General features: G+C 42.7%; 2 protein-coding genes across 4 annotated transcripts in view; both read right to left on the bottom strand.

Moving 5' to 3' along the window:
- The window catches only part of TXNRD1 (thioredoxin reductase 1), a 67,745-nt gene that overhangs the window by 31,523 nt on the left and 10,456 nt on the right, over positions 1-25,766 (bottom strand). For all 3 annotated transcript variants that reach the window (XM_067010013.1, XM_067010012.1, XM_067010014.1), the window contains 6 exons: positions 14,283-14,405; positions 12,741-12,813; positions 11,070-11,189; positions 3,092-3,234; positions 2,561-2,676; positions 760-985 (listed from right to left, as the gene is read on the bottom strand). In XM_067010013.1, the coding sequence (XP_066866114.1) occupies positions 760-985; positions 2,561-2,676; positions 3,092-3,234; positions 11,070-11,189; positions 12,741-12,813; positions 14,283-14,369 (765 nt within the window). In that variant the 5' untranslated portion in view covers positions 14,370-14,405. The remainder of the gene's footprint in view (positions 1-759; positions 986-2,560; positions 2,677-3,091; positions 3,235-11,069; positions 11,190-12,740; positions 12,814-14,282; positions 14,406-25,766) is intronic.
- On the bottom strand, positions 22,878-24,505 carry EID3 (EP300 interacting inhibitor of differentiation 3). The gene has a single exon (XM_059081759.2). It carries the CDS (start codon positions 24,287-24,289, stop codon positions 23,180-23,182), a length of 1,110 nt encoding a protein of 369 aa, XP_058937742.1. The 5' UTR covers positions 24,290-24,505; the 3' UTR covers positions 22,878-23,179.

Below are 25,766 nucleotides of genomic sequence, written 5' to 3'. Positions count from 1 at the left end.
CATTCTGATCCCCATATGCTCATCAAGAGATTCATGGTCTCACAAAAAACCTAAGTCATTAACCCATTAAGCAATTTTTTAAATGACAGCTAAAATTCCTTAATTTTAACAAAACAGTCCCATCCTTACTTGCCCTAAAGGAAACTGTTACTTTGAGATATGCAAAGTGATCGATTTTGCCACTCTTATGTATCAAAACATTTGTCATAATGTTAACAAGTCTCAAATATAACTTGGCATATTATTCAGCATTTTCAAAAGAAGATTAAATGAGCAAAAAAGGCCAGCCCACATAACAAAATTAGATACTCATTTCCAGGGAGGCCAGAATAATAAACTGCATCTGTGGACTATGCTGTATACAAAGTAGAAGTGTCTTTGGAAAGAAAAAAAAAAAAAAAAAAAAATCAGTCATCTTAAACTCTTATTTAAATAGCTGGTATGTAGAAAGAAACAAGTATAATAGACCAAAGATAATAAAATAATGGAATGCATAAAGGAAAGCATTAAGCAGAAGAGAACTAATAACGGTGGTAAAGTTGAGAAGGGAAGGAAATTATTAATCTGCAAACAAGAACAAAGCTATTTGGGTGGTAGGAAGGTACCAGTTTATACACCTAAATCACACAAGTTGAGGAATTACAGCATTCCCAATGGTTTATAATGCTGAAAGGAGGCTTCTATCACTCACCCCAACTCTCTTCTCCTGCCTTTTAACATGAGTATAGAATCAACAAACATATAGGCAACCCCACTTACTTTTATTGGTACAAACTGTCTTATAAACTTGATACCATGTTCTTCCATATGTTCACCGATTTTGTTGGCCATGTCCTGGTCAAATCCTCTTAGGAGAATGGACCGTACCATAACAGTGACATCTAAACCAATGCCAGCAAGAAATCCAGCACATTCCAAAGCAACGTAGGATGCTCCAACCACCAGGGTCTTACCCGGGCAATAGGGTAAAGAGAACAGATCATCACTGAAAAAAAAAAATTTTTTTTTAAAGGAAGAAAAGAAAGAAGAGAAAAATGTTCATATGTGCATAATGACCATATCAAAGTAGACCTTTTTAGTTTCCTAAGAACAAGACACTTTTAAGATTAAAAACATTCAATTAGCTACACACATAATATTTGAGAAGTTTTTATAAGGTCTTAGACACTCTCCTTTCTTGCCACTCAGCTGCTCTGGAAGCAGCTCGAGCTACCATAGCTGAGCACAGTAAACCATACAACTCTGATATTAGCCCAACTCCCAGTCAAACAAATTTATTCTATCCAGAATAATTCTCCACTTAACGTGTTTACAACCACACATTTGCAAACCCAAACTCCCACCCTCCTCCCACCACTCAGCTCTCCCTGAGGTGCAAACCCGGTGTTACTTCCCCTCACCTACCAACACCGATTATCAAGCGGGGGAGAGAGGGACTTCCCTGCTGGTCCAGCGGTTAAGACCGCGCTCCCAATGCAGGGGGACCGGGTTTGATCCCTGGTCAGGGAACTAGATCCCGCATGCCACATCTAAAGGATCCCACACGTAGCAACTAAGACCCAGCACAGCCAAATAAATAAATAAGTATTAAAAAAAAAAAAGAGTGGGGAGAGGGGTGGGGAAAAACTTTCAACATATGGGTTTTATAATATGAAAACCAACTATAAAGAGTAAAACCTGACAGAATCTTCTAGCAGAGTGAGGAAGATACAAGACATAAGAGATCATAAAAGCATTGTTGGGAGATGAGTTTTTTAAAATATGAGAAGGGAGCCCATCCAAGACAGCAATGACAAGAGCTGTCATCTGAGCTGCCCCCATGAGGCTCAAAGGATAAACTCCTATTACAAAAAAAAAGAAAAAGAAAAAGGAAAAAAAAAGCCTGTAAACAAGTAACACCATCAGAAAATCAGAAACTCCTGGGCAAAAAGCATCCAAGAAGACATACTTATCAACAATGTCTTAATGACTTTATAATTCAAAACTCCTGAACGATAATGTCACCAGTATTATCACTTGATGGACAAAAATAAACCACATAGCAAAACCTTCTTGCTTGACTCACTGATTTCAGAAGGTCCCTCTACACTGACAATGCAACCATACAAATGGCAAAGAGTAAGGAAAAGCTAGGATTTGAGAAACCTAAATGGCCTGCTATCCTCTAATTTTTTTATTATCTACATAAAGGTAATATGTGATTCTAGTTTTGGAAAAACAAAAACAAATGTATCTATCAATTATTTCATAAAATGTGAATATCCATCTGGTTTTATATAGTATACACGTATAACATATACTCACACAAATATAAATTTCAAATATAAATACTGTAAGCATGTATCTATATGTTAGCAGCGATGATGACCAATGTTTATAGTTCTGAATTTTTTTTAATGTTCTCTGGTTTAAAATAGTTTTTCCTTTCTCTTTTTCCTAATTCCCTGTCCCTCTGGACAAAAATGTGGTGGAAAAACTAAGTTTCAGGAAAAGGATTAAATGGGTTTGAATAAAAAAGAAAAAGCATAAATCCCCTTTTCTCCCTGAAATTTGTCCTTACCTGCTGATGCAGTATTCTTTGTCACCAGGGATACCCAAATAACGTGGCCTTTCACCAGTTGCAATGAGAAATCTCTCTGCAGAATAAATCGTCTCTTTGCCTTTGTTGTTTGTTGCCTACAAAGGAACCAATGTATCAATTTTTAATAAATTATTATCCTTTAGAATTGTCAACGCTATAATTTAAAAGGCTGTTTTACCACACTGCCCTATTTGATCCTCATAAAAATTTGCTAATTCAGTAAGAAAGAGATACTAAGACTCTGAGTAGTTCAGGGATCGCTCAAAGTCCCAATGCTAGGAAGTGACAGAGCCAAGACTCAAATCCAGCTAATGTGGCCCCAAATCCAGATTAGCCTTTACTACACCACAAGAGAAAGTCCCTAAGAAGTGACTGCAAAATCACCAAACTGGACGGTCTGGGTCACAGTGGCTGTGTCACTTTTATTAGGATAATCACCTTCTCTTTTCCTCCCCCAACAAAAGCTTAAAAACACACCAAAAACAACTACTTACACTGTCACATGGTTACCTTAATCCTATGAGGCCCAACAAACTGCCCGTACGCGTTCTGATAGGTGACCTTTTTCTCCCGCAGAGCCACACGGTAGCCCCAGTTCAGAGAGCCAATGTGATTCTGGACAGCTTCTGTCATTCTCTCCCAGTCATGTTTCACTGCACCGAGAAGGTAAGACAAAATGTTTAGCTTTTCTGCTGCCACCTATCATTTTCCGGTAACTATTTAGTCTAAAAGGGCAAGTCCTTCATTTCAAGCACATAAACAACCTTTTCAACTTCAAATATTTTTCCCTTTTAGAAAACTACCATACAATTAAATAGTGCAGAATCCCTGGCAGTTCTTAAGACTAAAATAACCATACCCAAAGATTTTTCTTCTTTATCTAGAAACGAATGGGAATTGTACCTTGGATTGTGAACACTGACTGCTGGGGTAACAAGGTAGTTAGGTTCTTGAGAACCTAAGATTCCTAAGATTCTGAATGTGTAACAATCTCTAAGAGATTCTGATGTAGCCAGATTTGGAGTTACCAAGCTGGTTAACAGTGTCTAGAACAGGGGGCTGGCAAATTAAGGGCCCACCAGTCAAATTCAGCCAATCACCTTTTCTGTAAGTAAAGCTTTACTGAAATCCAGCCACGATCATTTATTTCCATATTGTCTAGGGCTGCCTTCATGCTACAACTGCAGAGGTGAGCAGTTGTGACATAGGCCAGATGGCCCACAAAGCCTAAAATATTTACTATCTGGCCCTTTACAGAAAAAGTTTGCTGATCCCTGCTCTAGAAAGAGAAGTTTAAGAGCCTGCCTCATTGCCTCCCAAACTTTCCATCTCACCAAAGAAAGGAAGAGCCTTAAAATTCTACCATAAAATGAATCCTTTGAGCCAAGGCACTAATATAATATTAAATTTCAATGGATAAAAATCAATCCTGTCATTCATTCATTACTAACTTCAACAATGACGATGAAAAAAAAATAAGATAAGGTAAAATATACTCTGGTGGTAGAAGAAGGCAGGTTCTGGGGAAGCTGTGGTTTGGAAGGAAGAAGAGAATCAACATGCATTGAAAGCCTCTGTCACCGAAATGAGCACCTGAGTCTTAGAGTCAGGGCTAAGTAGCTTGGTCAGGCAGGAAGTGATGCAATCAATTCTATGAGTACCAGTGGCCAGCCTCTGGAAGTAGGAATGACAGCACAAAAATTGGCTTGTGGCCTCTCAGAGCACAGATTATAAAGATTCAATTAATAGAACCATAAAATGTCAGAACTGGAGTAAACCTCCTTCAGAGATCAGTTCAGTTGGGGAGGAAAAAAAAGGGACCTTGGAGGCCACTGCAGTCATGAGTCCAGGAGGATTACGTGCTGGGGCGTGAGGGCTTCTGCAGGGAGCCTCAACCAGCCTGTCCATCCGGCATCCATCCACCACCACTATAAAAAGAGGAGGCAGGACTCATTGTTTCCCCACCAGGAATGGAACAGAATAGTGTAACTCGCTCCCACTTTCCAATCAACTAGCTGCAACAATTACCAACATTTTACCAATCTCATTACATATGTCTTTTTACTAAAATATTTTAAGCAAATCCCAGACATCATTTTTGGTTGTGGCTTTGGCTGTCACTGTGAATGAGGAATGCCCAAGGGCCAGTGATGCTAACTATCCTCCACTACAGTTCCTTATAATTAGGAACTGTCCAGCGCAATGTGCCAATAACGCCCAAGGGAGAAACAACAATGAGATCAAAGGCAGGATTAATTTCTGAAACTTTACAGTGGTAGAAGTACTAAGTGGATTCTACTCTGCTAATCCTACAGGAGATACCATATTCTACAAGAAGACATAGTTGGGACTAAATAATAGTACCAATAAATTATTTCAATGACAGAAATTCAAATTCAATGATCAGACCTAAATCAACCTTGATTCTGTTGTTAAAGCCTTCCTTTGTAACTGTCAGGCCCCATCTGATTTCCAAACTCCTTAAACCCCCTTTCTCTACCAAAGTTCCTTCATCCTCTGATACAGTAGGCAGGCACCAATCTCTAGTGTCGTTATGCTCAGGCAGAAGAAATTTAAAAACTGCAGCCTACTAGTGGTTAAGAATCCTCCTGCCAGAGACTTCCCTGGTGGCACAGTGTTTGGGAGTCCGCCTGCCAGTGCAGGGGACACGGGTTCAAGCCCTGGTCCGGGAAGATCTCACATACCACGGAGGAACAAAGCCTGTGCACCACAACTACTGAGCCTGTGGCTCTAGGGCCCAAGAACCACAGCTACTGAAGCCCGCGCACCTAGAGCCCGTGCTCCACAACAAAGAGAAGCCACTGCAATGAGAAGCCTGCACACCACAACGAAGAGCAGCCCCCATTCGCTGCAACTAGAGAAAGCCTGGCGCGCAGCAACAAAGACCCAACGCGGCCAAAAATAAATAAATAAATAAATATTAAAAATAAAAAATAAAAGCTGCAGCCCACCATTTTAGGATTCAGCACCAAGGTACTCTACCTGCTCCTATGGTCCTGGGTTTTGCATTCCATTCTGAGAACTGAGTCTCTGTCTTATAAAATCCAAATTCCTACTTTATATCCTGCTGGTGGTAACTGGATCCTTATTGGACTGATTACATGTGCAGAACCCCAGTTCTCTATGGCTGCACTGCCTTCCTGCATTCCCAAATACCACCCGGACGCTCCTCAACCCCACTCAGCCCATCCGCTGGCATGGCCCAGCATTTCCCCTAGGCCTCCTGACTCCGCTGCTTGGTCTACCAGCTGTAATCCAATGCTGAGCCTCTGCAATGCGGGTTCTAGCTGGCTAGGCAGGACCTGTACTTCACCTGTGTGTGCCCCTTACGCCCACCAACTGGGTCTTAAAGCCAACTCTCTGATGCTCCTGATCCGCCCCCCTCCTAATGTACACCCCTGGGTTCGACAATACTAATCAAACTAACAGAGCTACTAGCATCCTTACATCTTCACCGCACCTGCTCACTTGCACCTCAAAGTCCCTAAAGGGGCACAAATTCCTTCCACTATATACACAGGGAAATGAAGGATGGGTGACCTGCCCAGGGCCACACATAAACTCCTGGCAGCACAGACACACTGTACGTGAACCCTCAAGTGTATGGTAGGAGAATATGTACATCCAGAAATTCTGCAAGCCCCCAACTGCAAACCAATGACCTTGCTTTTCTCTGTAATGACAATGGGATCCTTAAACTTCACAAATGCTTAATTTTTTAAAGGCACACTTAATTCCTGAGCACAAGAGAACTCAAACAGATAAATCTGAAAAAATATGAAGCCAATAAATCTTTCAGAAAGTTCCGATTCATCCAGTTTACATGACTGAGCTCACGTAATTCTCTTCTCAGCACAGTCTCAGCTTGGAGCTTTTAGGAAAAGAGCAGATCACAGATTGAGTCCTGGATATGTCACCCCTCCGGCCCCAACCCCATCACCAGGCAGATTCAGCTGTGCTGCCTGGTCCAGGTCCAAAGGTCCTGGACCTTTGGAGGACCAGGTCCTCCTTCACCACGCTCAGAGCTATTTGCAGTGTCAGAGATGACAGTCTTCCAAGAAAACGGGAGTGCTGTTCTTTGGTCCAGGACATGAGATTAGAAGTGTTTCTTTCTGAAAAACGCAAAGTAAGCCTTCATGCTTCATCTCTTGGGAACACGAACCAGCAGCCTCTAGGGGTTTCTCATTTGAAAAATACACCTCCAAGTTTCTTTCTTCCTCGAAGATCTAATGACGAAGTAATGTTTGTCTAAATCCACTGTATTCTTCACCACAAGCATTTTAGCACAAAAGGAGGGAGGCAGGGCTTCCCTGGTGGCGCAGTGGTTGAGAGTCCGCCTGCTGATGCAGGAGACACGGGTTCGTGCCCCGGTCCGGGAAGATCCCACATGCCGCGGAGCGGCTGGTCCCGTGAGCCATGGCCGCTGAGCCTGCGCGTCCGGAGCCTGTGCTCCGCAACGGGAGAGGCCACAACAGTGAGAGGCCCGTGTACCACAAAAATTAAAAAAAAAAAAAAAAAAAAAAAAGGAGGGAGGCAACGACTGCTCCCCCAGTGGTGGGCTCCCTCTCCCTCGGTGTGGGTCCCGGCAGGCACAGCAGGCCGCTCCCGTGACGCCCAGCTCTGGTTCCCACAGCCAGGCCACAGCTTGCTCCTGTGGCTTAATGAGAAAAGCTGAAGACGACAATAAGCAAAGCACCAGGCTTCCGTTTAGGAAGAGTGAAGGGATTGAAACAGCAGGCACAGCTCTTCCAACAGCTCTCGTCAGAGACTCTGGGATTGCTGCTGCTGACAAAGGTGTACAAGGGGTGGGAGGTATACAAAGTTATATATTGCTACCTTAAAATCTGGAAAAGGGGGAGAAACACCAAAGAGCTAAGACTGTTAAATTAGTTGAATAAAGAATTTCTGTAGGGATAGAAGAATAAGATAACTTTGATTTGGTTCAAGTTGTAAAACCCCACGGAATTCAGGAGCTTCTGCTGGTTTTAACATGCAGATCTGGACTGTGCTGGTAGTGGCTTCTTTATTGCCTCGTCTTTGTACACTTATTAGCTCCTTATCATATAATTTAGAAATAAATTCAACATAAATAAGTAAAGGCGTTATTACTGTTACGTGACAGCTACACCTGTATATTCTTTTGCTGGAAAGGAGGTTTGTCAATTCATCAAGTTCTAGTTTACCACCCACCTGATTATGGAGTTTACTAGAATTATACTTTGTTGACCCTGTTAATAAAATTCATTCGGCACACACCTATACTTCTCTCTTAAAGATTCTAAAGACCCATTATATGTACTTTCCTACATTTCTAACCAAACTAAGTATTCTGTTCCACCTACTTCATTTTTCGTAAGAGTTGACAGTTTAAGGCTAACATCCACTGCTCAGACATACCAATTTGAGTACTAGACCTTATATGAATTAATAACATTTTCATGACTCTGAGTTATAGCTCTCCAGAACTGTTACTCACTGAGATTGAAGGGCCAGTGGCATTCACTATGAAGAAGACACTATATGGAAATTATTACCGCACAAATCAAAATTTGCTCGGAACAACCTTACTTTTCCCAACAAATACTAGACTTTTTCAGATTAGTATTCTTGTTACATGTCCTTCTCTTTAAGAGGGAAATAAACTGTTCTAATATACAACTTCCTGTAAGATCCACAAATGTTTTCTACAACCCATTAAACAAAGAGCCAAGAAAAGTGCTTGGCAGAGTCTGCTCCAATTTACTGATGCTCTGAATATGGAAGAGTCACAAGCAGCAAGTCCAGGAGGAAGGGACAGAAACTAACATTCACTGAGTGGCAGGTATTTTAATCACACTGTTGAATTTAATCCTCGCCACACAGGTAGTACACAGCAGAGTCAGCACTAGTGCCCAAGTCTGTCTACGCTAACAACCTACACTTTAATGGGGCAAAGGAAGGATCTTAACCCTAGGTGCTCTGGGGAAAGAAGTCTCACTGAGAATACTGGTAAAAAAGTATGTGTGGAATGATGGGGCTGGGAGGGATCACAGATCTTATGAGAGTGGTTAGAAAATAGAATGAGTGGTTCTTAGGTTTTCCTCCCAAAGACCCAGAGGAGTATGGCCTACAGACCACATATAGAACTTGCCCCTTTTGTGGGGACCATGGTGAGGAGAGGTAAACACAGAGCCATGTCAAAAGCTCTGAAAGCACCTGCCCCTGCAACAGCTCCTAAACCTCTGGTCCTACAAAGGAGCTGCCACTGAAGCCACGAGGGCTTAAAGAACACCACTTGTGTGCACTCCATCTGCCGTGAAGTCAGAAAGGCTTCAGTCTAAACCTTAGTGCTGCCAATTTCTCAGCTATGATATGGGCACACTACTCCACCCCGCAGAGCTTCAGTCTCCTCATGTGCCAAATGGAACAACGGGGTCTCCCTCCAGGGACAGCAGGCTTACATACGTACTGGAATAAGATGGAATGGGGAATAAAGAGTAAAATGAGATGATCTGACTTTAATCACGACTCCTGTCCTGCAGGACCTCGATGAATCCATAAGGCTGGCAGGAGGCTGAGGGGGGTAGTGGGGAAAGATGGTAGCTTCCTTTCTGCTACAGCTATGGTCTTTATGTCCTCTCCCCATTTTCTTCCCGCTACTATCCCAACAACCACAAAACACCTGTTGCAACTTGCCCTCAGCACAACCGTGCAGCTCCCTAAGCTGGTCCACATTCCTCCTCCTACCCTTGTCCCAAACCACCCCGGGTGTTCAGCCCACAGCAAATGTCCTCGTTTATGTCCCCCACATGCTCCCTGCTCTAGAGATGCCAGGGTATTTACTATTCTTCGACTATGTACCTTGTTCCTTCACTGTCTAAATGAACTGACCTTCCCCATCTCTTCTGGCTGTCAAGGACACAACACCTAAAAAATCATCTCCAGTCACCTCTTAAATCATTTACCGACCCCACCTCTGGGCTCCCAGGGTACTTAGTTGGTACATCAATGATAACAAAACCTGTGTACCTACAGATTTGTGTTATTTATCTCTGTATTTCCCCAGCACAGACTCAAGTACAAAGAGTGAGCACTCGATAGTAATATTATATAACTTCACTAGTAGGATTTCTAAAAAGTCTACTAAAAAATCGAATACATTAACTGAAGGGAGATTCTGTTGTTAACTGGGTAGTACATTGATAGTAGGCTCCCAGGAAGGGAAAGAGTGGATTAACGGCAGACTCAGTTGGGCATTCAGACACGGGAGTAAATAACTTGGGAGGTGGGGGGGTAGAGGTGAAAAACAGAGATGGACCATCAGCAGATGAAGTGTTAAATTCGTGTTCCATAGGTCAAACGTCTGCTCAACTGCCTTTTTTGTTGGGCAAGGGAAAAGGACATGGAGCATGGCACCTTAGAACCAAATAACCAAAACTCTCAGTACCAGCCTCGGGCCTCCAAAGGTCACAGACAGAAAGCAGCCTTCTAAGGGTCTGAGGAAAGAGATATGACCCCAGCATAAGAAAACTTCAAGTAAAAGCATCAACAAAGGAAGATGACTAGGTTTGAGTAAGAGCAAAAATTTTCAAAGCATGTGTTTATACCTTTTACATATGGGTATTTAATAACTGTTAATTAAAACTCAGAAAAAGCCACAAAACAATTTACCCTAGCTGCTGGCTAGAAGATTTTCCCCCGAATGTCCCTCAGAACTAAAATCAGATAAGGGTTGGAGTCTTACTCTTCAAGGACATAGTGACCTACGTAATTAATTAGCCAGGAAGCTGTGCCAGACCTCATTTTATTCGTCTACAGATAATGTCATCTATACCTTCTAAAGTCAACAGATTCCTCTTCAACTTTTCTAGGGTTTCTGCGGTAGTCTAAATATTTTTAATCCAACAAAACCCCCTTCTCAACAAAAAATCCCCCCAAATATCAGCTCATGGAACAGGCTTTTCTGGTGAGAGAAAAATGTAATAGCTTCAAAGGAAAGCAAATGTAGTTTGCACTTCCTTAGGAAACTATAATTATGAGAATTTATTTGAAAGAATTCTGGTTTTCTATTATAAAAAGGTACTCCAAGTGCAATATCTGTTCTTACCATACATAGTAATAGCTGCAGAGCTAACACAACACAGGATAACCGCAGTGATTTTATCCATTAAAAAAACAAACAACAGGCTTCCCTGGTGGCGCAGTGGTTGAGAGTCCGCCTGCCGATGCAGGGGACGCGGGTTCGGGCCCCGGTCCGGGAGGATCCCACATGCCGCGGAGCAGCTGGGCCCGTGAGCCATGGCCGCTGAGCCTGCGTGTCCGGAGCCTGTGCTCCGCAACGGGAGAGGCCACAACAGTGAGAGGCCCGTGTACCGCAAACAAACAACAGAAACAACTTCCGGGTTACTTGCTAGATGGATGGCGCATTGCAAGAACCCAGCTTGAACCCCTCAGAAGCACAAACGGAAGAGCAGCTTCCCCCACATACCTATCTCCTCGACGTTCCACCCATAGTTTCGAGAGTCTCGGAGGGCTTGTCCTAACAAAGCTGCTTGGTGCATCAGTTTTTTAGGTATGCAACCCACATTCACACATGTTCCTCCAAGACCTGCAACAGCATTGAGAAGTCAGTTTATAGGCTGTATTGCAATCCTCCAAAGAAAAAGGGTAACGATTATTACTAACATCACAGAGGAGGAGATTTCCCTTCTATCCCTCTTGAGTTTTTGTGGTTGGACTAACAATAAATTTGACATAACAGATCCCCAGGAGAAAAAGAAAATTTTAATTTGTACACATGAATGTTTCATAGAAATGGGACCTAAGAAGTAGCCAAAGCAGGCAGCTTTTATACTTTTTAGACAAAGAAACAATACATTTGTGAGAAATTGACAGGACAAAGAAACTTAGATTTGGGGTGCCCAATTATTTAAGAATCTAAACAGAGTTTAGGCTTGGGATGAATTAAAGAGGTGACAGGTTTGTGTACAATAGGCTCCTCAGCCCCCAATTCCCTATCTTTTGTGATAAGGCTGTCTCTCTACCTCCAGATGCAGGAAGTGCACCTTTCGCGTGACTTATTTCCTGCTTTCAGAGACGAAAAGGAGAGCCAGAGTGTCCCTCTTGCACTGGACATTTCTTAAGTAACTTTAATTCAAAATAATCAATATGCCACTCTGCATATTTGGGGGTGGCCTGCCCTAAGCACTAGTGCTATTCTATTAAACATCATAATTTATTTGCTTAACGTAGCCAATACTGTTTATATGAGTTTATTCCTAAGTCTCGTGACATTTCTAAGTTCAGAGAGCCTTACGGACCAAACACAGCAACGTTACCCTAAAATGAAAATGAGATTTCCACAACTTCCACATACTTCAAAGATTCAAAATTAATTGACTGCTGATAAAAATGCCAGAAACTGAAGCCTTGCTCTTTGTGCACCACCTTACACTTGCCACCAGCCCTATGAGTAGAACTGATAAAGGGGTTGTTGAGCTGGGCGTGGCTGGACTGCAGTGGGCCTGGGACCACACAGAAAGTTTGGTGTACACGAGCATCTCTTAACGGAGATGGTCTACAGCCTTCGCTGATTCTCACCAAAGGATTCATGACAACCACCCCCCAAAAAAAAGCTTTAGTGTCCCTGAGTTTGAAGACCATGGTGATAACCTGTCTCCATTAGGCAAGTGGGGAGGTAGCCAAAATGGCATGAGTAAGACTGCAAGATGTCAGTGGACTCCACAGTGAAGGAAATCGAAGCCCTCTCAGGAGAATGCTAGCCGAATGTCACTACGGAGTGTGAGCTCCACAGGCCAGAGGGGCTACACCCAGCACCAGAACGGTGCCTGACACGGAAGTGACATCTTCACAAATGTTTGACGAATGAATTAGAATTGTGACACTGGTCTTATCCAGACTTCCTGCTTCTTCTTGTCTCCCTCTAATTTGAAGCAGCTGAGTCATCTTGATAAAACTTACCTATTTCAACATTTAACTGGAGTCCATTTTAACTTAGCACAAGTGAAAGAGGTACATGTTTTGGGGTGTTTTTTTTTCTTCTTTAATTTTTAATTTTAAAATTGGACTTTAGGGGCCATTTAAACCAATGCCAGGGAAAAACCTGCTCCTACAAAGTCACTTCTAAGGTATAGCCTACCCCATCTAGTTCCAAGAGGGGTTGGAGTGACAAAATCCAGGACCATCACCTTCTTGTTGTATTTGGCTGCCTCCTGGAAAATAAAATCATTAAACTGAGTTGGAATGGTTAACAGGATGGACTGGAAATGGGCTGTTGAAAACCCATGCTATTTTTACTAAGCTATAATGCTTAAAGCATAACCAATCCTTAATACCTGAGAATTTCATATACCAAAACGATTAGTGCAACTCCAAGGTAAAAGTTAAGCAATACTTAGTCATAAGGGCAGGTTTAAAGAATATGCAGATTACAGTTGCAAAACTGTCAGAGTCAGCTGGAAGCCCTAGAATCCTCTTATGTAATTCCAGCCAAATGATAATTAAGCAATAATCTGAAAAATATGTGGCCATTTCTAAGCAAGTGGTAAATGGGCAATAAAACAGATATACCAATCGTCTACAATCCTTGATCCAACCTGTGTCCAGTAAGACAACATTTTTATAAGTACTTCGAAGTTTTATCTATTTCAGTTTCTAAACAGAATACTGGAAAAGTTTTTCTTCTGAAATTGTCAGATTTCCTAAAATGTTCATGTGAAGAGCCAATGGAGAAGGTGACGATCTCTGTAAGGTTTCCGAATCTATTTTAGGGGAGTGGAGACAACCATCACAAGTTCATTTTGCAGGGTATCCTTTATCTTTCTCAGAGAATAAGCTTTGTGTATTTGCAACTAGACCTCCAAAGGTTATTTGAAAGGACTGAGTCTATGTGTCCTTCAAAGCCACCACCACTAGAATAAAAAAAATCTGCGATTACTCCTGAATCATTTACAGCAAAGCGATGCTTGATGCCAGACATTGGCCGGCTCCCAGTTTGGACAGCTTCATTTGAATCTACCTTTACTGATTCACCACGAGCTACACCTTAGAGGAGGACAACTACCTCATCTTTTAAAACAAGGTGATGGGGAACAATGACAGGCACAAGGGCCCCTCACACATGGAAAATGTATCTCAATTCAGGGCCAGGAACCGAACTCCTAATCGCCTGTATTTATATGTCCTGTCCTCCATCACCTCCAGGCCACAGAGTTAGTGGATACACTCTTACCTCATTTCATACACAGGGGAGGCAAACACTTTTAGTAGTTAAGCTTAAGAAATCCAACTGCTCTCCATCTTTCTATTGGGGAGGAGGTTCTGTGATTAGGGAAATCATCAAAGTGAAAACAACTAATAATTATCGTATTTATAAAGAATTAAAATATATTTATTTCTTTTCAAGCCATTTGCATACAAACCCCTTATTATCTTAAAAAAAAAAAAAAAAAAAATCAACCGAACTTAAAATGAATGAAAATGTGTCCCAAAATACTGGCCCCAGTATTTTTATACAAAGAATATACAGCTGAACCTGGAAAAATGTCCCTAACGTTCCCTGCCCAAGTTAACATATAAAACGTCACAAGAGTAGCTCAAGCAAATTCCACAAGGACTCTGGAGAACGCTGTCGGGGATGTGACTATTCTACCCATACCCCAGAACACACAAGAAGCCTTGCCTTAGCGGCTGCCAGTCCTCCTGAGCCCCCTCCAACGATGATGAGGTCATAGTCATAGGACTCAGGGAGATCCTCGGAGCCATTCATTTTCAGCAGATTTTGAAGTCTGCCCTTCTGAGAAGCCTAAAGAAGAAAAACAATGGAAGTAAAAATAACTTAAAAGCAGCAATGTCTGAAAAGTTTTGTGAAAAATCTTTCCTCAAAGAAAAGCAAAGGAAAAATATTGATTTACATCATAGCATGCAATGGAAATGTTCAACCTTCTTTCAAGTGGTCATCAGTAACCTGCTTTCTGTTAGGACTGTCCTAATGCATCTCCACATCACAGATGGCTACTCCGAAGTGTCCGCATAGTACACAAAACTAAGGCCCTGACTGATGGTCCGACAAAATCAGCTTAGACCTAAATTAAGTTTGATTGGTCTTTTTTCCTAGAATTTTTAAACTAGGCTTTAAATTAGGTTTTTAAAACATCTGTACTGGGCTTCCCTGGTGGCGCAGTGGTTGAGAGTCCGCCTGCCGATGCAGGGGACACGGGTTCGTGCCCCGGTCCGGGAAGATCCCACATGCCGCGGAGCGGCTGGGCCCGTGAGCCATGGCCGCTGAGCCTGCGCATCCGGAGCCTGTGCGGAGCCTGTGCTCCGCAACGGGAGAGGCCACAACAGTGACAGGCCCGCCTAGCACACAAAAAACCAAAAAACAAAAAACATCTGTACTATATGTTTTTAATAGACCCAATATAATTTGGCAATCATTTTCACTTTCTAGTCAAAGGTAGAATGAGTAGGCTAAGGTCATAGATTAAGATAGGGACCTGGAAAAAAAAAAGATAGGGACCTGGTAAATAGCAACTAAAACAGGTTAGCCAAATATTTAAAACTTTTTCTACATTGTTTAGGTAAAGTGTAAAATCTAGAAATTCAGAACAAAATCACTAATTGACACTGACCTGAACAAAAAGTTAAGTCCCTGCTTTCATAAGACATTTTAAATAAATGGGGAAAAAAGGTTAAATAAACAAGTGACCCTTAAAGCTCATTTCTTTAATCTGCTTATGTATGAAGCCTCCTATATTTAGTAGTTTCCATGTACTTGGCATTTATAATATAAACGTTAGACTTTTAATTTTAAAATATCCTTTGATTCCACTAGTTTTAAAACACATTAGTTACATTTCATATTAGCATGGAACACTGTTTCGGTGAATATTTTAAATTATTTCTTATTTTAAAAATCTGCTAACATGAGAGAATGATTGGAAAAGTTGTTAACAAGCACACAAAAATGTTTTTTTTTTTTTTTTAAGTCAAGTTTTAACCTCGGTAATCAAAAAAGCCCCCAAATTTAGCAGCCCAGACTGCACATTTTTCTCCTGCCTACCATCAGATGTGGGGACAAAAGGCAGAGCTTAGGATCAGTAGAATTGGATGCTTGGGATGTAGAAGGGGGTGCAGTATGGAAAGGTGGAGGAGGCGCAGCACCGTGGCTGCCCCCAGGCAGCACAGCAGGTGCACACCACGGCTCAGGGATTGAAGGGAGGGCACCTGGAAACCAGCAACAGCAGGGGCAAGACTGCATCACCCTGACCGTCTGTACAAAAGGTCTAACATGAGAGGCTGGTAAACAGAGCCAGTATTCATCAACTGGCTTTATGGCCGAGGCTCCTCCTCCAATGCAAGGCACTGTGGGGAGAAAAAAAATTTGGTAATGACAGCCCTTCAGATGAAAGGAGCAATAAGCCTCAGGTCACAAGCGTTCCTCTCTAGCTGATCCGCAGAGCGGAAGGACTGACTTGCTGTTTGAAAAGAATTAACAAATAGATGCAGCTAGATGTTCTTCTGGAAGAATAACCATTTTTAATCTCAGCCTCATTTTATCTGCGTGTACTTAACACAGATGGTGCCAAAACACAATCACTGGCTGCCTAAATAAAAACCACCCGTTCTTATAACCGCCTCCCCCAACACATCTACTGAAACAAAAGAAGGAAAATGCACTGTCATGCTGGAAAGCTACATACTCCCTCTACCAGTGTTTATAAAAATCTGTTCTGTATTGAAATTTTGTATCAGACTTGGGTTCTTATGGTTCAAGTTTAAGTCAAATTATACCAACTGGGCACACAGATTTTACAAAGAAAGCTCTGAGTGAGCCTGAACATTTTTAGTTCTGTAAAGTAAAATCAGCAAGACCGGCAACTGAGGCATTCAGCTGACCCCAGAACTAAACATGATGTTTTAAAATTTTAATCCAACTCAAAACTGAAGTTGCTGTCATTCAACTGCAAGGAAGTGCTTGCCCACCTGAGATAAAAGTAAGACAATATAAGACAGCTCTCTCCTCCACAGTGTAAGGAAGGCGTACACAGATGGGGTAAGGAGACACAAGAGAAAAATGCCCCCCATTCTCCAATTACGACGACTGCTTGAAATATTGGTTACTACTGACCAGAGAAGCTGATAAAGAACAGGAGTTCTCAAACTTTTAGTCTCAGGATCCCTTTAGATTTATTTAGAGCTTTGGTGAATGTGGGGCTTAGTATATTGGAAACTAAAACTAAGAAAAAAATTTAATATCTTAAATATTAAAATATTTTAAGTTATTAAAATATCTTTAAATTTTAAATATCAAACATCATTGTTAAACATAAACAACTGATTAAAACATTTTTAATTAGTGAGAAGAGTGGCATTATTTTATATCTCTGTAATTCTCTGTGATGACTATCTTGATAAAAGACAGTTCATGTCTTTTCTGTGTTCAGTCTGGAAAACTCCATGGTAGACTTGCAAGAGAAGGAGTGAAAAAGGCAAAGAGCATCTTAGTATTAAGATAATTCTGACCTCAAGGACTTCCTGAAGGGGGAGGGCAGAATGAAGACCACATTTTGAGAACCAAGGACAGCAGTGTAAACACACACGCCCTCACCCCAGCAGCTGTTTGTGAGATTGTATATTCTCCCACCGGCCTCTCAATGCCTTTCCTCCACCCCACCCCTAGCAAAAACAGTGCTCCAGACTCCCCCAGAAAGGCACAATGCTGAAAGCAATTCAGATTTCTTTAAAATCTGAGTAAGTCATCTTTATTTTTCCCCCAAACATGAATGACTCCTATCCTTTGGGCACAGGTGGTTTTTTTTTTTTAACTATTACACATGAGCTCTGGTGTGGAAGTGACCTAGGTGAAAATACTTGCTCTATCACTCTCAAGGCTAGGTGACTTGGGCTAATAATCACCTAATCCTTGGGAGTCTGTTTTTTCCTTTTGTAAAATCAACATTCCCCCCAACCCCACCCCCGCCCCCAACTGCTGAGCCTGAGATAAAGCATACCGGCACTGTGGTTGGTAGGGAAAATCCCTTCGGTCACTAATTCTCCCTTTCCTACAAAAGGGAACCTGCCTGCCCAAGGGGCTAAGTCAAAAAGCTCTGGCACGTTTTACAGACGTTGTCCCCTGCACTTACCTGCGTCGCCTCTCACCTGAAATGCCCTCTTCCCATCAAATTCTGATCCAGTGTATCAACTTCACTATGTTTTATTATTTTTATTCAATGTACACAAACATGTCACCCTTTCTAAAGCATTCCTTTAGGCTCTTTTACCAACATCATAAGACACCAACCTAAGGCCCGTTTCTTCCATTGTTTCCCTAAGGTTCCCAAACAACGTTCTCCTGTTTCTTGCAACTGTATTAACACAGGTTCTCAGAGCACTTAGTAAAGACTGTTCGGCCCCTTCCTGTCCTTCAGGATTTAGCTGGAAGCCTTTACTTGACTGTGCCCAGCAGGCTGGATCCTCCCTCGGATGCCCCTGCTGGCATCTTCACACAATCCCATCAACTCTACAAGGACAAGCATCTTGTCTCATTCCTGCATCACTGGTGCCAACTCCACATGCATGTGATGTTCAAAAATATTCTTAGAATAAAACACCTGGGTGCTAGCTCCTACTCTGTTATGTATACTGAGAGGCTGGGTTTCAGTTCAGTTTCTCATCCCTGAAAATAAAACTGTGGGAAAAACACTGAAAAAGTACCAGGGGTGTAGCATAATAGGTTAGGAGCCTGGATTTAGTCCAAATCTAAACCTGACTTTGTCACTTATTTGATCCTGGGCAAACTGCTTAAATTCTCCTGCCTGGGTTCCTTGTCTGCAGTGATTATATAAATGATCCGAGCTGCTGACTGCTTGTTTCCTTTGAAATCTGACTGCTGTTGCCAGCACACTGCAGCATCCACTAGGCGATATACCTCAAGCCTCTGCTTTGGAGGATTATGGGCCAGCAAGAAATAAAACTAAATGATGGTTTAAATGCTACAGACTTTCTAGAAGAGCCTGGGCCCCAGGTCTATAATAGGAACTGGCAAACTACAGCCTGAGGGGCAAACCCAGCAGGCCTGTACTTTTTTTTTTTTTTCCCACAGCCCCTGAGCTAACAATGGTTCTTCTTAACATTTTTAAATGATAAAGGAAACAAAAAAAATCAAGAGCAATACTTAATGATACATGAAAATGATAAAAAACCCGAATTAATAAAATTTTATTGGAAAACAGCCACGCCCATTTGTTTCAATATTGTCTAGAGCTGCTGTTTTTGCAACATGAGCACAGTTGACTAGTTTCAACAGAGGCCATATGGCTCACAAAACTTAAAATATTTACTACCTGGCTTTTTGCAGAAAAAACATCGCCAACTCCTGGCCTAGGGAAAATTTCGATCAATGCTGACAGGCGGTGCTGGGTGAAAACGATCAAACAGTAATACTGAGGTGAGTACAAATCAGAGACCTGTCTTTGTGCCCAGTCAGTGAAGTAGAGATGCTTGCTACACTACCTTCCTCCTAGGAGAACCAGGGAGGTTCTGGTTAACCATCTAGACCTGTCAGCTATCATGTGCCTAAAATATCTAGAGCCACAGTAATATTTAACATTCACTCTGTAGCAAGTATTCTGGCAGATGGCTTACAACAAACAGACGCCATTTCAATGCCTCCTCCCAGGGGCCACCCCGACCCAGCCTCTCAGCCACTCTCCAAGCAGTTTTGCTCCAGAGCAGTCATCACTGACAGAATTGCTGTGGTCTCCCACTCTGTGGCAGGCTCAACAATGGTCCCCTAACACTGAAGTCCAAACCCCAGATCCTGTGAATCCATTACCTGTAAAAGAGTTTCTGGCAAAATGTGATTTAAGAATCTGAGGATGGGGAGATTTTCCAGGGTTGTCGCCCGGGGCCCAACGTACTCACAAGCACCCTTACAGTAAGTAGGGAGGCAGAGGGGGCCTGCATTACAGTCCCATCAACGTGAAGATGCAGAGGCCGCACTGGCAGCCTTTAAAATGGAGCAATCGTGAGTGTATCAAGGAACACAGGTGGCCTCCAAAAAGGCAAAACAGATTTCTCTCCTCAGAGCCTCAACAGGAACTGGCCGTGCTGACACCCTGAGAAACCGATTTCAGACTTCCAACCTTCAGAACCGTAAGAAAATTAATTTGTGTCGTTTTAAAGCCACAGCAATAGGAAACTAATACAACCATTAGCATATAAACTCCATGAAACAGGCAGTTTTCAGTTCACCACTTTCCACCCCCCCACCCCGTGCCTAGAGCGGTGCCTGGCACAGTTGTTGGGTTAATTAACAAAGTGCCAATTCTAATCACTTGGTAATGGTTTCCCCACAACAAAGGCAAGAACATGAGAAAGTCACGACATCTAGACTTAAAGCGAAGTGTACGAACCGTGACGGAGACGTCACCATGGAAGGAGGCAGCAGCATGGACTTCCTGACGCCGATCTACTACTGAGGGAGGGACCAACATGAGTGCTCACAGCGAGCCCAACCTTGCGCTAGGTGTTTGGTATATATCATCCCATTTAATCACATGCCATTCCCATTTCAGAAATGACAATAAGGAAACCCTTAGAGGGCTTCCCTGGTGGTGCAGTGGTTAAGAATCCGCCTGCCAATGCAGAGGACACAGGTTTGAGCCCTGGTCCGGGAAGATCCCACATGCCATGGAGCAACTAAGCCCAAGCGCCACAACTACTGAGCCTGCACTCTAGAGCCCATGAGCCACAACTACTGAAGCCCATGTGCCTAGAGCCCGTGCTCCGCAACAAGAGAAGCCACCACAACGAAGCGTAGCCCCCGCTCACCGCAACAAGCCCACGCGAAGCAACGAAGACCCAACACAGCCAAAAATAAAGCAAGAAAATAAATAAATTTACAAAAAAAACCCCTTAGGGATTAAGAAACTTGCCCATGAGTCAATAATTATACCCAGGTCTAAATGATTACAAATCTCTTGCTTTTCTCACTATACCTCACCCATTAATTCAAAGTACTTGTCACATACATTTTCTCATTTTATCCTTACTGTAAATTTAAGAGAACAGGTAATTATTCCCACTTAGCAAATAAAAAACCTAAAGGTTTGCGGGTTTAATAATTTTCCCAAAGTCTCCAACTAGAACGTTACAGAGGATCTGATCCCAGGTCCTTTGATCAGAGAGTGGTTCTGTCAAACAACAAAATCCTAGTTTAAAAGATTTCCATAATGTTCTCCTGAAGTTCAGCTGATTTTACTGAACCTGTGAAATATAAGGCACTCTATTAGTGGGAAACCAGCAGACTTGCAGCTTGGTTCATATCTAATCTCTGTAAATGAGTTATCTATTAGTCAATTTTCCTTTTTTCTTCAAGGTAAACAATCGCTTTAATTTCTAAGTGATGAGGCAATCTATGTGTCATGACAACCAATTAAAAGTAGAAACAAGTGGTCAACCTGATTTAATGTTAACAGCTATTATTACTTTAGAGAAGACCCAGAAGATTACCTTCCTCCCAAACCTCCACATTCTCTGTTAATGCTTTTAGTCATCACTAAGTTTCAAATACTCCTAGTAAAGGCACTTGGCGTTTAAAGAGAGAACTGGGGGTGAGTAGACCTGAGACAAGACCTTTTTGCTCTCACTAAGATTATCTTTTCCCCAAACAGCAAAGCTCTGAAAACCTAAGGAACCCGGTTGGTAAAGGCATGCTAAAGGGAGGATCAGAGACCAAATGATGCTTCCACAATTGCTAGATCAAAGGGTGGTAGACACTGGGAAGGGTGAGCATCTCTTCATATAAAAAAGGAGAAAAATTGACTACTTTAGAAAATAACTGGCCCAGTTTCATGAGAAATTTCTGTTTTTGCTAAAAACCTCCACTATTACTGAAGAACCTCTCAATCTCAATCTTCTCTTGATCTCGAAGTCATTCATTTAGTCTCTGGATTTCCCTTCCCTGTACTACATCCAGACTTAGTGGGAAAGTTTATCATTACTGCTATGCAAAGCAGAAACTCATCCACTTGCCAAATAAGATTTAATGGCAAGACCCCTGCTACCAAAGATTTAGTTTCTATAGGGATCAAGGAAAGCATAGGCATGCTCACTATACCTTCAAAACTCGTTTTCTTTCTTTTTTTTTTTTTTTTCCTGTATGCGGGCCTCTCACTGTTGTGGCCTCTCCCCTTGCGGAGCGCAGGCTCCAGATGTGCAGGCTCAGCGGCCATGGCTCACGGGCCCAGCCGCTCCGCGGCACGTGGGATCCTCCCAGACCGGGGCACGAACCCGCGTCCCCTGCATCGGCAGGCGGACTCTCAACCACTGCGCCACCAGGGAAGCCCCCCAAAACTCGTTTTCTTAAAGACCAAATTTTCAGCAGTAGCGTCCAAATAAGGTGGTAATTTATATTCTTAAAACAATTACAAGCAACACTAAAAAGCCTTTATGGCTTTATCCTAAGTGAAGAAAATAAAGAAAACTTGGATTAATTAATCATATATTTCAGTTTAAACAGGAAGTTTCCAGGCATTTAAAGCCCTACTTAAGAAATCAAAATGGAATTGGGAACAAATATTCAAAGCTGTTAACATGATGAAATATCACTGATTCTGAGGCACACTCTGTATCAGCAGAAATTACAAAGGGAAGCTAGGGGCCAGAGAAGAAATGAAGCAAGTACACAGAGACTATGTAACTGGATGTTAAAAGATTTTGTGTTTGAAATAATCTGGCAAAGGTTACCTTCTACTCCTGAGGACACTAACAGATGAGGTATGCCAATTTTTGCCCAGTATAACATTCAAATGGAGTAGTCTTCCAAAAAATCTTACAGGTCTCTCTGGAGCTGTAACTCCTCACAATTCCATGTATTTGGCCTCCATATTTCTCCACAAGACTACCTTCCTTACCTTTGACCAAGTCCTACTCGCCTTTCAGCATTTAGTTGATGGCTCACCTACTACAGTAGAGATATTCTACTTCTGTTGAGTCCAATCACAGGAGAAATTATTTAGAATATGGATACCCACTCATTAATCTTACTGAGTCTTCTTTGCAATGAAGCATGGCATCTGAATTTTTTTTTTTCCTTACAGTATTAACATCACTTAGGCTCTGCCCTACAGACAGTCTTCCTTGACCATTTTTTCCACCCACTCTTCCCCCCAACCTGGTCAAGAGCCCCATTTGGGATTCCTGTGGTTCCCTGGAGCAGAGGAAGCAAGGCAGTAAGTATCACAGAGCACCATAACTAATTTTTTTTGGAAAATTATCAAATACCTTTTAATTTATGAAATTCAAAACTGACTTTTATTATTAAAGTCTTAAGGAGCATTCAAAAAAAATTTCCCATGAACATGCCAGTGAATTTTTTTTAGCAACAGCAGATAATGACAACTTTATAAACTACCAAGAAAAATACAGTGCACAGTGAAACAATTTCTGATGTTCTTGAAAATACTTTTTCACTTTACAAGAGATACAATGTGTGCTTCTGTTTGGATTTTACTCTCCATTTTGAGATGCTTAAGAAAAGCCACAAAATGTCTCCTACGCTAAGAAAAAAAGTCTTTAGTACGAGTTTGTGATCATGGCCTCTGAAATTTCAAAAGTTGCCACAATATTTTTCCAGTCCTGTAAACTCAAAGATATAACTCCTTGTTTCCTGCCATGGGAACTGGAATCATTCCCCTCACCCACATGGTTAATATTAATGGGCTCCAATATTGGCAGCCTGTCTTGGTCAAGCCTTATTCTTGCAAAACCATCCCTTATAATGAAAGAAACATAAAATATATTCTCCACAGTACGAGAGAAAGAGTTTGGGTCAATCACAAACTCAAAATAGGACACGGGAGTATCAGGATACTTTCGAAAGTACGTTTGCAACAATCCCAAGATTCTTTCTACTTCTTTTTCTGTCGCTTCTTGATTACTACTCAGGTCCAGCTTCCTCAGCTTTGTAGGCATATCCCCGTTTTCTTCCATTCTGTTAACTTTTTTCCGGTGCTCCAGTCGGGGCTTCCGCGCAGAAGGCTCTGATTTGAATGAACCGAAAAGAAAGTGGAATGCTTCAGCTTGCAGCATCCACGACGCCGCTTCCTTTTGGACTGTCTCCCAGAAAGAGCGAGCTATATTATCATCACAGTCACTCAGCGCGTCACGCCCATCATCCTCCATCCAGTTTAGACCCACAAATATAAGCAGAAAATCACAAAATGCCACCTGATTAAAAAGGCTCATGTCAGAGTTTAGCTGCTTTGCTTTTTCTTTACCCAAATCAGAAGCCAAAACAAGAAACTGAGCGTCGAGGGCCGCTTCTCTCGTTCGACTCACTGCATCAAACAGGACATTGGCTTCTTCGAGAGCCTCGGTTAAGGACTCGCTCGACGTGTTCACTATGTCATCACGGTTCTGCTGGACGTTATAGATGAGCTGCCGGTACTGCTTGCGGATACTCCGGCATTTCTCCTCATCCACCAGCTCCAGCAGGCTTGGGTCGATGTCGGCCTCCCCACAGCTGAGGTCGTCAGAGCAGGCATCAGCCCCCGCCGCCGCTCCCACCTTCATCGGCTCCTCCGCCGCCGCCGCCTGCTTCTCAGAGTACGCACCACCAGTAATGGTCACCATCGGCTCCTCGCCCTTCTCTACGTCTCCCAGGCAATCTTTTTCCTCAGCCATGTCGGCGACCGGTAGCGCTCAGGTAACGGTCTTCGCAGTGTTTCGGCCGACGGCGGAAACAAGGAGTCCCCAGGGGCGGAGGAGGACGCCTGCCCATGCGCACTAGCGGAGTCCCGGCGGCCCCGCCCCGCGGAGCCCAGACCCCTCAGTGTTCGCGAACAAGCCCCCGGCCGGCGCAGAAGGCGCGCGAGAATGGATCCCACCCACACCCTGGAGTAATACCGCTCGGTTCAAGCGACTGCTACTATTTTGGCGTTTACTGGCAGTGTCATCTAGCTTTCAAAGAAACGCTTGGACAATCTTATGACAAAATTATGGGGGACCAAACGTCCCGTGCTTTAAAACATTTGCTGTCACATGTTGCGGCAGCGTTTTTTCGCTCTGTGATTAAAAGACTTTTTTTGCGGGGGGAGGGACTAAATCTGGCTAAATTATAAACTGCTCACAAAGCCAAGGATCGTGGCCTGCAGTATCTCCATTACAGATAGGCTGAACTCTCAGGGTCCATTTGCAAGGTGGTTGCTTGGAACTCTGTCTTCATTATACTAATGTAAATTGTGTTAATTACCTAGGCGGGCCCTCAAAACCTTCAATAGCCAAATACTCTCTAACCTACCCCAGTGGGGGGCGGGGTCACCGGGTAAGCCAGGGTCCGGACTGGCGCATGCGCAAAGGTGTGCTACCCTACCCCACTCCCACCCCCACCCCACCCCACCCCCCCGTCCCCCAGCGTTACGCAAGCGATCTCTGGTGCTGCGCCACCCAAGGGTACAAGAATGAAGTGGACAGGGTCTCCGCCAAAGAGCTGTTTGCAAGCTTGCCAAAAGTAAGGGTCACAGACTCCGAGTGGATAGTAAATCTGAACCCTAAAAGGTGAGAAATCTGTGAAGATTTTAAACACAATCTGTTATAAGGATATGAACGTGAATGCTTTAAGTCGGGTGACATGTATGTTGGAAAAATACACCCCCTAGTTCACTAGGAAATCACGTACAGTTGGAGAAAGGTCTCAGGTCATCAGTCACATGAGGGGAAGGAGAGAGGGAAGGAGAGGGAGAGAGTGGACCACCACACTGCATCTGAAGCTGCGGTTTCAAGGCACCAGGAAGTATACTGGCCCTACCCTTCCTTCCTATGCATCCACACTGGTTCATTTTCTTTGACATTAGCATAAAGTTTCTTGCAAATACATGAACAGCCAAGCCTCATGTTAAGTTACTTCAAAATAGTTATATTACTCTTCGTTCACCATTATTCTTTTTAAGTAGGGGTAAAATTCAGAAAGAAACATGCATTTTTCAAAAACAGCATGCCGTACTGTTACTTGTGCATGTCCATTACCCTGCCCTATTAGACTGTTAGCTTCCCTAAAGCAAGAATTTGGTTATAAATCTTCCAAGCAAAGCTACTTTCACATGGAGGCATTTGAGTATGCACACTTGAACGTGTAAGCATAGATGAAAACCCTTGTTCCAGC

Source organism: Kogia breviceps, chromosome 12 (genome assembly GCF_026419965.1).
Source record: "Kogia breviceps isolate mKogBre1 chromosome 12, mKogBre1 haplotype 1, whole genome shotgun sequence".
Taxonomy (NCBI): Eukaryota; Metazoa; Chordata; class Mammalia; order Artiodactyla; family Physeteridae; genus Kogia; species Kogia breviceps.
Note: the sequence above shows the minus strand (reverse complement) of the source record. Positions and strands in the feature narration are given on the sequence as shown.